The 12,428-nt window shown below is 41.6% G+C and overlaps 3 protein-coding genes across 9 annotated transcripts; 2 read left to right on the top strand and 1 right to left on the bottom strand.

The window, feature by feature from the left end:
* The first annotated feature begins 74 nt into the window (after window positions 1-74).
* srprb (SRP receptor subunit beta) lies at window positions 75-2,961 on the top strand. The gene is made up of 7 exons (XM_077540730.1): window positions 75-362; window positions 662-756; window positions 850-927; window positions 1,021-1,103; window positions 1,264-1,400; window positions 1,467-1,521; window positions 1,613-2,961. The coding sequence occupies exons 1-7, from the start codon at window positions 206-208 to the stop codon at window positions 1,821-1,823; spliced, it is 816 nt and encodes a 271-aa protein (XP_077396856.1). The 5' UTR covers window positions 75-205; the 3' UTR covers window positions 1,824-2,961.
* On the bottom strand, window positions 1,127-9,741 carry wdr53 (WD repeat domain 53). 6 transcript variants are annotated; one of them, XM_077540725.1, is made up of 5 exons: window positions 8,011-9,741; window positions 6,713-6,922; window positions 4,639-5,131; window positions 2,989-3,591; window positions 1,127-1,817 (listed from the first exon to the last, which is right to left on the bottom strand). In XM_077540725.1, the coding sequence occupies exons 2-4, from the start codon at window positions 6,727-6,729 to the stop codon at window positions 2,989-2,991; spliced, it is 1,113 nt and encodes a 370-aa protein (XP_077396851.1). In that variant the 5' UTR covers window positions 6,730-6,922; window positions 8,011-9,741; the 3' UTR covers window positions 1,127-1,817. The 6 variants fall into 6 exon arrangements, with proteins under 6 accessions (XP_077396851.1, XP_077396850.1, XP_077396854.1 ...); XM_077540724.1 differs by having other exon boundaries at window positions 1,127-3,591; window positions 6,713-6,919; window positions 8,011-9,739; XM_077540728.1 differs by having other exon boundaries at window positions 1,127-3,591; window positions 6,830-6,919; window positions 8,011-9,738.
* Window positions 6,509-10,779, top strand: neu4 (sialidase 4). Of its 2 annotated transcripts, XM_077540721.1 has the most exons (4): window positions 6,509-6,591; window positions 6,750-6,964; window positions 7,974-8,229; window positions 9,798-10,779. In XM_077540721.1, exons 2-4 carry the CDS (start codon window positions 6,764-6,766, stop codon window positions 10,652-10,654), a joined length of 1,314 nt encoding a protein of 437 aa, XP_077396847.1. In that variant the 5' UTR covers window positions 6,509-6,591; window positions 6,750-6,763; the 3' UTR covers window positions 10,655-10,779. The 2 variants fall into 2 exon arrangements, with proteins under 2 accessions (XP_077396847.1, XP_077396848.1); XM_077540722.1 differs by lacking the exons at window positions 6,509-6,591; window positions 6,750-6,964 and adding an exon at window positions 7,243-7,303.
* The last annotated feature ends 1,649 nt before the right edge of the window (window positions 10,780-12,428 follow it).

Consider the following 12,428-nt stretch of genomic DNA (forward strand, 5'->3'; position numbering starts at 1 on the left):
GGAAGAAGTAGTTGGGATTTTAACACATTTACATGAACACGTTTTAGTTTTAAAATCGTTCATGGCTGTGTGTTGGGAAGCAGCGGCACCAGCAGGTTGAATGGCGTCAGTACAAGCCATTCTCCAAGAAGTAGACGTGTCCTGTCCTCCCCACGCGGAGTGCTCACGTTTGACTGACTAGCTTTATCAACGAGCGGACGGATCGATGGAGGCGGACATAAGCGGCAACATGGACGGGAAAAGTGACTCGGGAATCTCGCTGGAGCCTTACATCGAGTCCGTGCGCCAGCAACTGGAAGACCAGGACCCGCTTTTCCTCATCGGGGTCCTCGTCGCTTTGGCAGCTGTGATCATCACCTGCGGTACGTTAGCATCGCCGCTGTTAGCATGCTAACGTTAGCCTAGTAGGCTAAAGATGTAATAGCAGTTTTTTTTTTTTTTTAATGGCATGTTTTAATCAAACTTTTAACTTTTACATACGACAATACGTCGATTTGGTAATGTATAACACGCGTCGTCGTCTTTGGTGAATTTTGAAGTGAGGAAGCTAATGGCTAAGTTTCAAGCTAGCGTCCTTCCACTTGCTTGCATTAGCCACGCGAGTCTTGTCTTCAATTTAACGAACGTAAACAGCGAATCCCTTCTTGTTTGCTCCTTGCAGTTTTTCTCAAATACTTTTTGAGCAGTAAAACCGTCCGAAGTGCGGTGCTACTCGTCGGCCTGTGCGACGCTGGCAAGACGCTTCTCTTCAGCCGGGTAAGCAGCAAAATCATCAGCGCAATACTTCTTAATTGGCACGAGACCGGTCCGAGTCTGTGAAATATTCACGTTTTCATGTTTTATTTTCAGCTGCTGTCCGGGAAGTTTAAACGGACTCAGACCTCCATTACAGACAGCAGTGCTCCTTATAAAGTGAAAAATGATAGAGTGGGTTTTTTTTAAATCCCATTTTCAGTGGCTAAATTCTTGATTGCATTGACTTCACCTGTTTTTTGTTTTTGTTTTTTTTGCCCTGTCCAGAACACCACCTGGACCCTGATAGACCTGCCAGGTCACGACAGTTTGCGTCCACAATATTTGGAGAAGTTCAAGTCGGCAGCCAGGTGAGAACATGACTATTGAAAGGTGACCGGTTATGCATTTATTTACAATTTGAAAGAGTTCTGAGGTGTAGTGTTGATTTCGCCAACGAAAACTAAACACACTTAAGTTGATACTCGCTTTTTACATGCGTTGTCTACTCAACTTCCCTCCTCTCTCCAGAGCCATTGTGTTTGTGGTGGACAGTGCCATCTTCCAGAAGGAAGTGAGAGACGTGGCCGAGTTCCTGTACGTGCTTCTGACGGACGCAGTGCTGTGCAGGAACGCCCCCACACTCCTGGTGGCGTGCAACAAACAAGGTCTCTTGGCAACATCTCCCCTGCCGATTTGGATCCACAACCCTAATTAAACATTTTTCTTTCCAGATATCACCATGGCAAAATCAGCCAAACTGATTCAGCAGCAGCTAGAAAAGGAATTGTGAGTCACTAATAGATAGCGGGGACCCCAATGATTTGCATTTTTGTTTTTTGTTTGTCGTCTGACTTTCTCGTTCTGTCCTGTTTGTTAGGAACACACTGCGGGTGACTCGCTCGGCCGCCCTCAGCTCCCAGGACGGCTCGGCGGGCGCCAGCGTCTACCTTGGCAAGAAAGGCAAGGACTTTGATTTCAGCCAGCTGCCCATGAAGGTGGAATTTGTGGAGTGCAGCGCCCGCGGAGCCAAAGGCGAAGAGGCCGACGCTGACATCCGGTCCTTGGAGAGCAGCCTGGCTAAGCTGTAAAAAACAAAACAAAACAAAAGGAAAGACCTTGCTGGCAGCCACCATCGACAACAATCTCACAACACTCGAAAGGACGACCACTTCCTCTCATCAAATCAATGACGACTGTGAAAGTCCAATTAGCAAGGAGAATTCTGAAATGTCTGCTTGATCTGAAGTGTACATCCGAACAGTGAATAGCTTCAACATGACAATAAGGCTCGAGTATTGGCACATTGATTGCAAATTTTGGCAGGTTTAAAGAAATCATGGATGAATATTGTCGTTTCATCATGGACGGGAATATTTGTGCCTTTTTATTCTGATACTCTGACAATGTTTTTGTTCAAGAGCCGTTTGAATGTGAAGAATGCATTTGTAACAACTGCTTATAATTTATTCCTACAAAAACATTTTTTTTTCTTGCTTGTTTTTGTACAAAAATGAGTCAGTCTTCTTGGTTGTCCTGTGGGATTTATTTAATTACAAGTTTGTGATTCACTTAGTACAGACAAGTCATACACGTTTGGTTCATTTATTTTTTTTTTAACCCACATCTGGTTGAACTACAAATTGAGCCATTTTTGAAGATTCTGAAACATAAACACTTCCTAGAATTGAATACTTCTACAGCCGTTTAAAAATTACAAGTTTCCTCCTGTACTAAACATCAAGCATATAATTTATATATGTATTTAAGGTAAGTTGTAAACTGTCTGAAGTCCTCTTACGTTTAACAAATTGAAAACGTGATAAATCATGCTGTTTCTACTAAGTACTCTCTCATATGCTCTCCAATTTGGATTACGGATGTTATGGCGAGAAATGTTTCTTGGGAGGAGCAATATAGCGGACTTGCCACCTTAAAAAATCTTGGCCTACTGGCTATCCAGTCACATAGATTAGTGGCACCAGCAGACGTGTTGTTCAGTTAAGTTGCTTGCCACCTTTTTTTTTTTTTTGTATTTTTTGTGCAACTGTCAGGTTCAGTTGCTTTCAACCACTTCAGTGTGCAGCAGGCTGACGTGCACTTTTTCCACTTCTAAAATAGACTGTTTATGATCATATACTTTTTTTTGTGACATTTTCCATTGGCGGTAGAGACTTTTTGAATATCAAACGTGTCTTGGTCAATAAAGGTTGGTTAAAAAAAAAAAAAGTGGATGTGCAAGTCAAATGGCGTTACCTAGGCGTCGTCAAGAGGATAGACGGTCAAAGTGGAGCTCTGATCGGCCACAAGCAGACTGACCGTTCCTTTCAGCAAGGCGGGACACAACCAGTTGACTTTCTCTCCGTGACGGATGTTCACTTTGGCTCCGTTTTTATCCGTCGCCTCCACATCAGCTTCATCTTGCTCTGGCGCCGCCTCTCCTTTCCTTTTTTTCCCCTTCCTCCCTTTCCTTCCCTCCGTTTTGGGAGCGACCACCACAGGGTGTTTGCCGACGTCCCAGAGCGCCACGCGGCCGTCGTCGCCGCCGGTGGCCAGCCAGTACGGGTGCGAGAGGAAGGGGACGAAATGAGCTTGGGAGGCCCCCCTGGAGTGCGCCTGGAGGGCCCCCTGCCGCTCCAGTTTGGAGCCGCCGCCCACGCGCATCAGGCGCACGCGGCCGTCCTCTGCCGCGCACGCCACCACGTTGCCGCAGCTGGCCGCCGACACGCAGTGGGCCAGCGGAGGGTTGAAAAGCTGCTGATGATGTTGCTCGTCATCGTTGTCGTCTTCCTCCTCCGCTGCATCCTGGAGGTTGACGGCCCAAAGGGGGCGGGACTTCTGCAGACCCCACAACATCACCTGGATGGCAAAAGTAAAAAAATTTTGACAAATGATTTTGGATCATAACATTTGCTTTTTTTTCTCTTTTTTTGCATTAATTGTGTTGGGGTATGAGGGCAAAATTCAGTAACTGTCACATAGTGTTCATTTTATCCGCCATTTTTAAATTTAGTCTGTTTTTGTCCCAAATCACAGTTGTTAGTTTGTTTCAGTCAACCTCATCCCATTTTGATTTCTTCCATTTTTAGTCGATTATGAATGTAGGATTTTATTGTATTATTATTAATTGTTTAATTTAATTGTAATCAGTTTTTTTACATTTAATTATTTACGTATTTTATTTTAGTCCAAGTTAACATTTTAATTAATCTAATTTTAGTCAACTAAAACTCAACGATTTTAGTCTAGTTTTAGTCAGGAAAATCATTTGACCCGTTTTTTGTTTTTTGTTTTTTTCTTGTCAGCAGATAATGTTGAATATTTCGGATCTAAAACTATTTCACATCAAATTTTCTCATCTTTTTGATGAAAATAAATTTGACACATAATCACAGTATATCAACAAGTGGCTACTTTTGCCTCCATGCTACGAGTTAGTACCAGTAAGCTAGATGGCATTAGTTAGCGGTCGCATCAACATTATTGTTGGAACGTTATAGCTGTTGGATTCATGTTGTATGACTATAATTTTTATATATATATATATATATATATATTTTTTTTTTTTTACTGCTAGCTGCAGATTAAAAAAAAAGAAAAGCAGGTGTGTCACATGATAGTGTCACAGTGGCAGATTAGCAGACAAAACGTTACGAAAAAATATATAATTTTTGTCTTATTTTTGTTCATGAACTAAAATGTCCATAGATTTTAGTCCAGTTTTTATTACGTAAAATACATTTGTGTCTCGTTTTCATTAGCCGACGAAAAACCAAACTGATTTAATCCAACTTGTTGTTTATTAATGAGTCTAGTCTAGTTTTAGTCCGGTGAAAATCATGCGTTGACAAAATTATTTTTCTGTCGTTTTCGACGCAAGTAGCACAACTTGAGTGATTTTGTGACCTGCATGTCCAGACCAGCAGACAGCAGATTGTTGGGCCTGTGCGGCCGAAAGGCCACAGAGGAGCAGATGTTGGTGTGCTTGCGAAGCGTCCTGCACACTTTCCCGCCGGGAAGCTCCAGGATCCGCACCGCCCCCGAGTCGTCGGCCAGCGCCAGAGTCGACCCGCTCTCGCTCAGCGCCAACGCGTTGATCTCCTCCTCTCCGACTCCGACGAAGTCATCGACAGTGCTCTTGAGGTTCCTCGGGTCGAGCGTGCTGACGGTGTTGCCGTGTGAAACGTAAAGCAGGCCCGGTGGGGTGGGAGAAAAGGCCACGCTGGTGCAGTCGTCCTTCCCCGGCAGGTGGAGGCGACCAACGACACATCCGTCTTGGCTCCAAACAGCAACCTCCCCGCATTCCGAAGCAGAGGCCACAAGTCCCTCTGGGCCCGGTGGGGATGTGCACACGCACAAAATGGCCGTGGAGTGACCCTCACGCCACAGCTTGGCCATGCTGACAAAGGAGAGAGGAAAAAACAAGTAAATAAATACAAATTGTGATAACTTCTGCCACGCTTAAGTTTGCTATATTCAGGGGCTATAGCCTGAGATTTACGACAACTAATCATAATGATTGACTCTATCTTCTGGTTGTTGTTTTTTTTGTTTTTGTTTTTTTTAAATGAGCACAGAGGAACCCTGCCATGGACTAAATGCACAGTGAAAGTTGAGTTTGAGAATCCACTTTTAAACCATTTATTTACCACAAACATTACACCTTCAAAATAAATGGATTACAGGTAAAGACATTATTTGATTTATGATCTTTACATAAACAATGACAGCTGTGTTTGGCGGTCGTGTTCAATAATTCGAAAATCACTCAAATTCCGTTCACTCACACAAACATTTAGCAACCTTGTACTTACTTTACTTCTAGTCCGGCAGTCCTGAATTGACGTATAAAATAATCGCTTAAAAGACGCCCTCACGCATAGCCAAAAATATTAAGCTAAAGAAACGAGAGCTTCTCACGTCATAGCAATTGTTTTAAAGGATGGTTTGGAAGAAAGAAGACGAAGCGACCCGAATGTCAAACAGCTCGTAGCTAGCTACCATGTGGATGACGGTCGCACATTGATGACGTCATACAAGAGTTGTTTGCTGTCAACTGACAGAAATAGATAGATAGATAGATAGATAGATAGATAACAATGGGGACATTCATATTATGATGGTATTAATCACTCTGCTGGAAATGTTCTCAAACATATCAAACAGTATCTTCAAATGATGGCAATGTTATTTTGTATCATTTGAAATCATTAAATATAAAAGGATGATTTGATATATATTCCTAGTGCTTTCCACTAATAAATAAGATTATTTCTAAATATGTAAAAAAAAAAAAAAAAAAAACATTTAAAAATGATAATTAAGTGATATTCCCAGTGATTAAAAAAAAATCTAAAATAAGAACAGCAGACCAATTGTGTGCGTATAATAATAATAATAAAAAAAATAGAATATACAAGTGCAATGATTAAAATGTGAAATAATTACACATAAAAAATATACAGTATTTTGAGTTATATGTCTAAAATCAAAATAGAAACATTTTATATTTGTATAGAATATATTTGTATTCATACTGATAATTTGTAAAGACAATTTATGAGGAATGATTGCGGACAAAGCCAAACCAAAAAAGCTTGCAGGAGGATCCTGCTCATCCAATGTTTATTCGGCAGGCCCCAACAACAACCTTTCATCTCCACAATGGCCGCTCTCCGCTGATTCATCCAAAGCTGTAGACTTGATGAGTGCGGTCCATTTGTGGGTCAGTGAAAAGCATACTAAGCTGCTGCGTTGAATAGGCCACAGAGAGGGGAGGGGACAAAAACACCCTAAACTAAAAGCCCACTTGAACATCACACTCTCACCTATTAGCTTGCCGCAAAGCAGCAGCTTAATGTAGGTATACCGTTCTTTTTTTTTTTAAATTATTATTATTATTTACGTATTTGAGCTTATAATAAAACCAGTTATATGAGCACACTTGATGACATCAATACAAGACGTGTATCAACATTACCGCCATAAATCCAGCATGTCTTTGTAATGAATTGCAGTCAGTCCGAGCAGTATGACGACGCCATATTTCCCAGCGAGATCACTTCTTTTCCGCAAGGAGCCCAACGGGGTGACCTACCGAGTGCCGGCGCTGCTCTACCTGCCGCGGTGCACCTCCTTCCTGGCCTTCTGCGAAGAGAGGCTCAGCCCGTCCGACTCACACGCTCACCTGCTGGTCATGAGGAGAGGGACGTTTTACAGGAACTATGTGGAGGTGAGGATGCATAGCTCCTATTTCCCATCACGTAAACAAAATGAGAGGTGAAATATTACCTGGGGGTGTGCCAAAAAAATTATAAGAATCATGATTCTCATTTAGTACGATTCAGAATCGATTTTATTTAAATTATTTTACTGTCTTGCCCTAGTTTGTGTGTCTTTATTGGGAGCGCTGTTGATGTTGTACACGATTTGGCCACTTAGGGGCAGTGTGGTTCCACACGTTCGCATATACTGTTAAGTTGTAGCCACATTATAGAGTAGAAGGAAAAAGTCACAATAAAGTTATGCCAATAAAAGTTGTTTTTTTGCGAAATAGGAAGAGCATATGCGGGTGAGTAATGTTAAGACGCTTCTCTGTAAACATTCCTGAAGCGTTTTGTATGAATAGCCGTTCTGTTGAGGGATAAAAGTACCACGAGTAGTGTGCTAGTTAGCATTAGTGAGTCAGACTGGAGGAGATCACCACGATTCTTTGCACATCTATGAATTGAAGTAGAAATCATTGTCAATCTAATCAATTTGAATCAAAAATCGATTCTGAATTGAATTGACTCGTGAGACAGTCAAAAGATTCCCAGCCCTTAGGCATACTTGACTCATTGAGCCATTTTCAGCAGCAAAACGTTAATATTTTGTCTATAATTAATGAGGTAACTTCATTATTTTTTCATGTACAATTAATACCTTTAAAAAGTAATGTTTCTACTTGGTGTTGACTGATGATGTCATCACCTGTGTGACCAATCATGGCTCAGTTTACTGATGAAACCCAGATAACAGGTGAGCCATGATTGGCCGTTACCTACTTCCTCGGCACAGGTGATGTCGTCATCATCAGTCGACAGACACAAAGTAGAAAAAATCATTTTAAAGGCACTAATTATGCATGAAAAATAACTATTAAATTCATTCTGGACATTGTGAACTTTTCACTGCTGAAAATTGTTCAATAAGTCAAGTATCCCTATGAAATATGCACATCTGCTGGCGTTCATTTCCAGTGGGAAGACATGAACGTGGTGGGCACAGCGTACCTACCGGGCCACCGCTCCATGAACCCGTGCCCGGTGTACGACGATTTCACGGGAACCCTCTTCCTCTTCTTCATCGCCGTTCTGGGCCACACCAGCGAAGACTTCCAGCTGGCCACGGGGAAGAATTTGACGCGCCTTTGCTACGTCTCCAGCGCTGACGACGGCGTCACGTGGGGTCCGCCCACTGACCTCACGCAGCAGGTCATCGGAGACACCCTCAAAGGTCCAGCACCTCATTTCTCCAAACTCAGATCTAATCGCTTCATTATTTGTGCAATTGCTTGTATATCCTAAGATCTATCTTTATTAGTGAATGCCACAAGGTGAGTTTAATAACTTCATTAAGTTGTACGTATATTATGTATGTATATATAAATAGTGACCTACATGTCTTACATGTTAAACTAGTTACAAATAGGTGGTTATCATTTTACTGTATAAAAGTTGAAATGTATGCTAAGGAAAATATCAACTAAACTGTCAATTTAGTTGACTAAAATTGCTCTTTATTTTTGTCGATTAAAATTGGATTAAAACTAAAATACATGCAGATGACTAAATGATGACTAAAACTTGAATTCATTGGAGTCAAAAGACTAGAACTAAAACTACATTGAATTTTCTTGTCAAAATTAACAATGCCCCCCAGATACTTATTTAGCCCATTTTGTGAACAATAAAGTGAACAATAGCACCCCCAAAAGTATATACTGGTATATCGATATAGTTTTAGTGAGTTCTTTTTTAAAACAAGAACGTGAAAAAAACATTTTGTCATGGTTGGAATGTTTCTGGGGGGGAAATCATTGCTAAAGTATTTTTTTATTTATATTATAGCAATAAAAAGTTAATATTTTAACTATAATTAATTTGATACTTTCATTATTTTTCACATACAACCTTTAAAAACACATTTTGCAAATTGCTGTCGACTGAAAATTACATCACAAGGGCTCAGATAACCAATCACAGCTCACATCTTTTCTAGGTTTGGTCATGTGACATTCACAAGCTGAGCTGTGATGTCATTTTCAGTCGGCGGCAAGTTGCAAAATGTGTTTTTGACATGTAACAATAAGAGTTTGCTTACATTGAAAACTCTTTCGTGAATTATCTTTTGTTGACCTCAATTGAATCTTTTTTGTGCCTTTTGTTATTTTTTTGTTTTTTGCTGTTTATTTTTCTATTTTATTTTTTTGTTATTGTCTTTCTTGTTTATGTATATTGTTGATTGTTTTTTGTTTTCATTATTGTGAATGTAAGATGGAAACTTAGATTTGATGTTTATTGTTGTGATTGTTAAATGCAAGGTTTCAATAAAAACAAGTGTTTTTAAATGTACTAATTATACATGAAAAATAATGAAAATATCAAATATAATATATAATATATATAATATCAAATTTATTATAGGCAAAATATTCATGTTTAACTGCCAAGACTGGCTAAATAAGTAAAGTATCCCTTAAAAAAAAAAACACAAAAAAAAAACACAAAAACACCTAAAGGGTGAAATTTGATTGTGACTAAGCAATTCAATGATACAGATACGTTAATTAAAAAATATATATATATTATGCTATAATTTTCAAAAAGTATCTATCGGTATCAGCAATACTAGCCCTGTATTCACTTGGTACTGGATCGATACCAAAATTTGCAGTAACGCACACTACTACCCAGCACCCCTAAACATTTTTATAGCACCCCTACACGTGATCCTAAAATTGCCTGTGCTGCCACCTATTCACAATATTTGACCTGTTCCTTTTTTTTTTTTTTTTTGTCTAGAATGGGCCACCTTTGCACTAGGCCCAGGCCACGGCATCCAGCTAAAGTCGGGCCGCCTCCTAATCCCGGCCTACGCGTATCACATCGAGTGCTTCGAGTGCTTGGGCAAGCTGTGCCGGACGTCGCCGCGCTCCTTCTGCTTCCGCAGCGACACGCACGGGCGAACGTGGCGTTTTGGTGACAGCGTCCCGGGCCCGCCCAGCGTGGAGTGCCAGGTGGCGTCGGTGGACGAGGAGGACGGCACCACTTTCCTGTACTGCAACGCGCGCAGCCGGCTGGGCTTCCGAGTGCAGGCCCTGAGTCGGGACGACGGCGCCACCTTTCAGCCGGGTCAGTTGGTGCAGCGCCTGGTGGAGCCTCGCAACGGCTGTCACGGCAGCGTGGTTGCGTTTCCGGCGCCGCTGCACACAAAAGACACCCGCGTGGATTTCCTGGCCCCCACGTGGGCGGTGTACTCGCACCCGACGTGGAGTAGCGCGCGCAAGGACCTGGGCGTTTTCCTCAGTCTTTACCCCCGCGACCCCGACGGCTGGCGCGGGCCCTGGGTGATCTGCGAGGGTCCGTGCGCCTACTCGGATCTGGCGTACGTGGAGCTGCCGCCGTCGCCGGGCTCGCCGCCCGCCGTGGCGTTCGCTTGCCTGTTTGAATGCGGCGCCAACAGCACCTACGACCAGATCTGCTTCTGCATCTTCACCCTCTACGAGCTCATCAATCACCTCCCGCCGGGCGAGACCCTCGCCAGTGGCGAGACGGGTGACGACCGGCCAGGGCCCGAGGCCGACGCGAGCTCAAGTGACGACGCGCTTCGCCAGACGAAGAGGAGGCGCAAGTTGGCTGACTACTGTGCGTTGTCTTAAAAAGCTATTTCAGTTTTTCACAGAATATTCTACAGTGAACATGTTGGTGGTTTGGCATTTGATCTTTTTTTTTTTTTTTGTGGAACTTGTCCTCTGAAAAAGCAATAAATGTGTTTTTGGTGCCATCTGGTGGAAGCTTTGTATTGTTGTTTGGTTTAACCTCTGACCTCAGTAACCTGTATATAAGACTGGATAGCCGATAGCTCATACACGCCAGGGCAAGCTGTTGATGTCATAGGGCGGCCATCTTGTTACTCCCACCACACGAGCAGACGACTAAAACTATACAGCCGCTGATCTATATTATATTCTAGATACCCAATAGGCCAAAACATTTGAGGTGGCGAAGCCGCCATATTGCTCCTCCCAAGAACAAATTGATGTTTTTAAGTGTCTTACAAATTGGTACTTGATATAGTTGTTTTTGTACAACTCCAAACAGTCTCCCATGAAAATTACAAAGAGAATTCCTGGAAATCTTGGAGAATAAAAAAACAAAAAAAGAAACCCGATCACACTCTGTTTTGAATCCTTCCTGAAATTGTGCACTATCAGCAGACATTCCGTCCAAGGTCACGTCCCTGTTCACCGACTTTGTTGACCTTTTTAATATTGCAGTGTCAGCATATTTAACAAATTGGGCCCAAGTGTGTGCGCATGAGTGTGTCATGCGTGTTTAGATAAGTGCGTGTGTTGTCAGATCAACTTGAACTTTTTGTACTTGCTATCGAACAAGAATGTTGTTTAGGGAAAATGGGAGTCAAAATCTTTTTTTATCAGCAAGATGAGGTGCGATGCAGTACCTGGTACTCACTTTTCTTTAGTAAATAAATATTTGCAGATTGCTGTGTGAATTAGGGATATTTGTGACGGAATTGTAGCTATAGCTAAGTCGAGTCTGATATCCACAATTTGTTTTTTGACTAGTCACAATTCCCACTCAAGGATATTTTTAATTCCCCTCCCATACCTTAAATCAAGTTCTAAGTGACTTGATATCTGTAACTGGAAATTATGAGTCATAACGCTAATTACAGATACCAAGTCAAGCTTGTGGTTTTTGTGCTGCAACTGTGGTCATTTTTTCACAGAGGACAAAGAATATGAATTTGTGATATTAGCACTTGTGTGCATTCTTTTGGGGAATCATCAACACGTATGAGTGAGAGGGGATAACTCATATGCTATGACCAAAAGATTCGGGGGCACAAGCCCAAAAATTTTGCGAGGCCACTGGCTGACATGTTAAAGGGATACTTGACTCATTGAACAGTTTTCAGCAGTGGAAAGTTATTAATCCAGAAAGAATTTAATAACTTCATTATTTTTATTAATACCTTTTACAAAGCGATTTTTCTACTCGCCTGTTTTCTGGGTTTGGTCAGCAAACTGAGCCATGATGGGTCGTTACCTACTTCCTCAGCACAAGGTGATGTCATCATCAGTCGACAGCAAATAGAAAAATCACTTTTAAAGGTATTAACTTTAATACATTTCAAAAGTAATTTTTTTACTTTGTGTCAACTGATGATGTCACCTGTGCTGAGGAAGTAGGTAACGACCAATCATGACTCACCTGTTATCCGGGTTTGGTGAGTAAACTGAGCCATGATTGATCGCACAGGTGATGTCATCATCAATCGACGGCAAGTAGAAAAAAGACTTTTTAAAATGTATTAACGGTACATGAAAAATAATGAAGTTACCACATTAATTATCGACAAAATATGAACTTTTTACTGCTGATAATAACTCAATGAGTCAAGTATCCCTT

The sequence above is a fragment of the Festucalex cinctus genome, chromosome 13 (assembly GCF_051991245.1).
Source record: "Festucalex cinctus isolate MCC-2025b chromosome 13, RoL_Fcin_1.0, whole genome shotgun sequence".
Classification (NCBI taxonomy): domain Eukaryota; kingdom Metazoa; phylum Chordata; class Actinopteri; order Syngnathiformes; family Syngnathidae; genus Festucalex; species Festucalex cinctus.

What these genes read in the sequence shown, in the direction of transcription:
- wdr53 (XM_077540725.1), bottom strand. An exon ending in CTGCTGGTCTGGACATGCAG is followed by an intron (nt 3,592 to 4,638) that starts GTCACAAAATCA and finishes TTTGCCATCCAG; the next exon opens with GTGATGTTGTGGGGTCTGCA.
- neu4 (XM_077540721.1), top strand. Translation starts at nt 6,764, where the DNA reads ATGACGACGCCATATTTCCCAGCGAGATCACTTCTTTTCCGCAAGGAG. An exon ending in TTTACAGGAACTATGTGGAG is followed by an intron (nt 6,965 to 7,973) that starts GTGAGGATGCAT and finishes GTTCATTTCCAG; the next exon opens with TGGGAAGACATGAACGTGGT. An exon ending in CATCGGAGACACCCTCAAAG is followed by an intron (nt 8,230 to 9,797) that starts GTCCAGCACCTC and finishes TTTTTTGTCTAG; the next exon opens with AATGGGCCACCTTTGCACTA.
- srprb (XM_077540730.1), top strand. Translation starts at nt 206, where the DNA reads ATGGAGGCGGACATAAGCGGCAACATGGACGGGAAAAGTGACTCGGGA. An exon ending in AGCTGTGATCATCACCTGCG is followed by an intron (nt 363 to 661) that starts GTACGTTAGCAT and finishes TGCTCCTTGCAG; the next exon opens with TTTTTCTCAAATACTTTTTG. An exon ending in CAGCAGCTAGAAAAGGAATT is followed by an intron (nt 1,522 to 1,612) that starts GTGAGTCACTAA and finishes CCTGTTTGTTAG; the next exon opens with GAACACACTGCGGGTGACTC.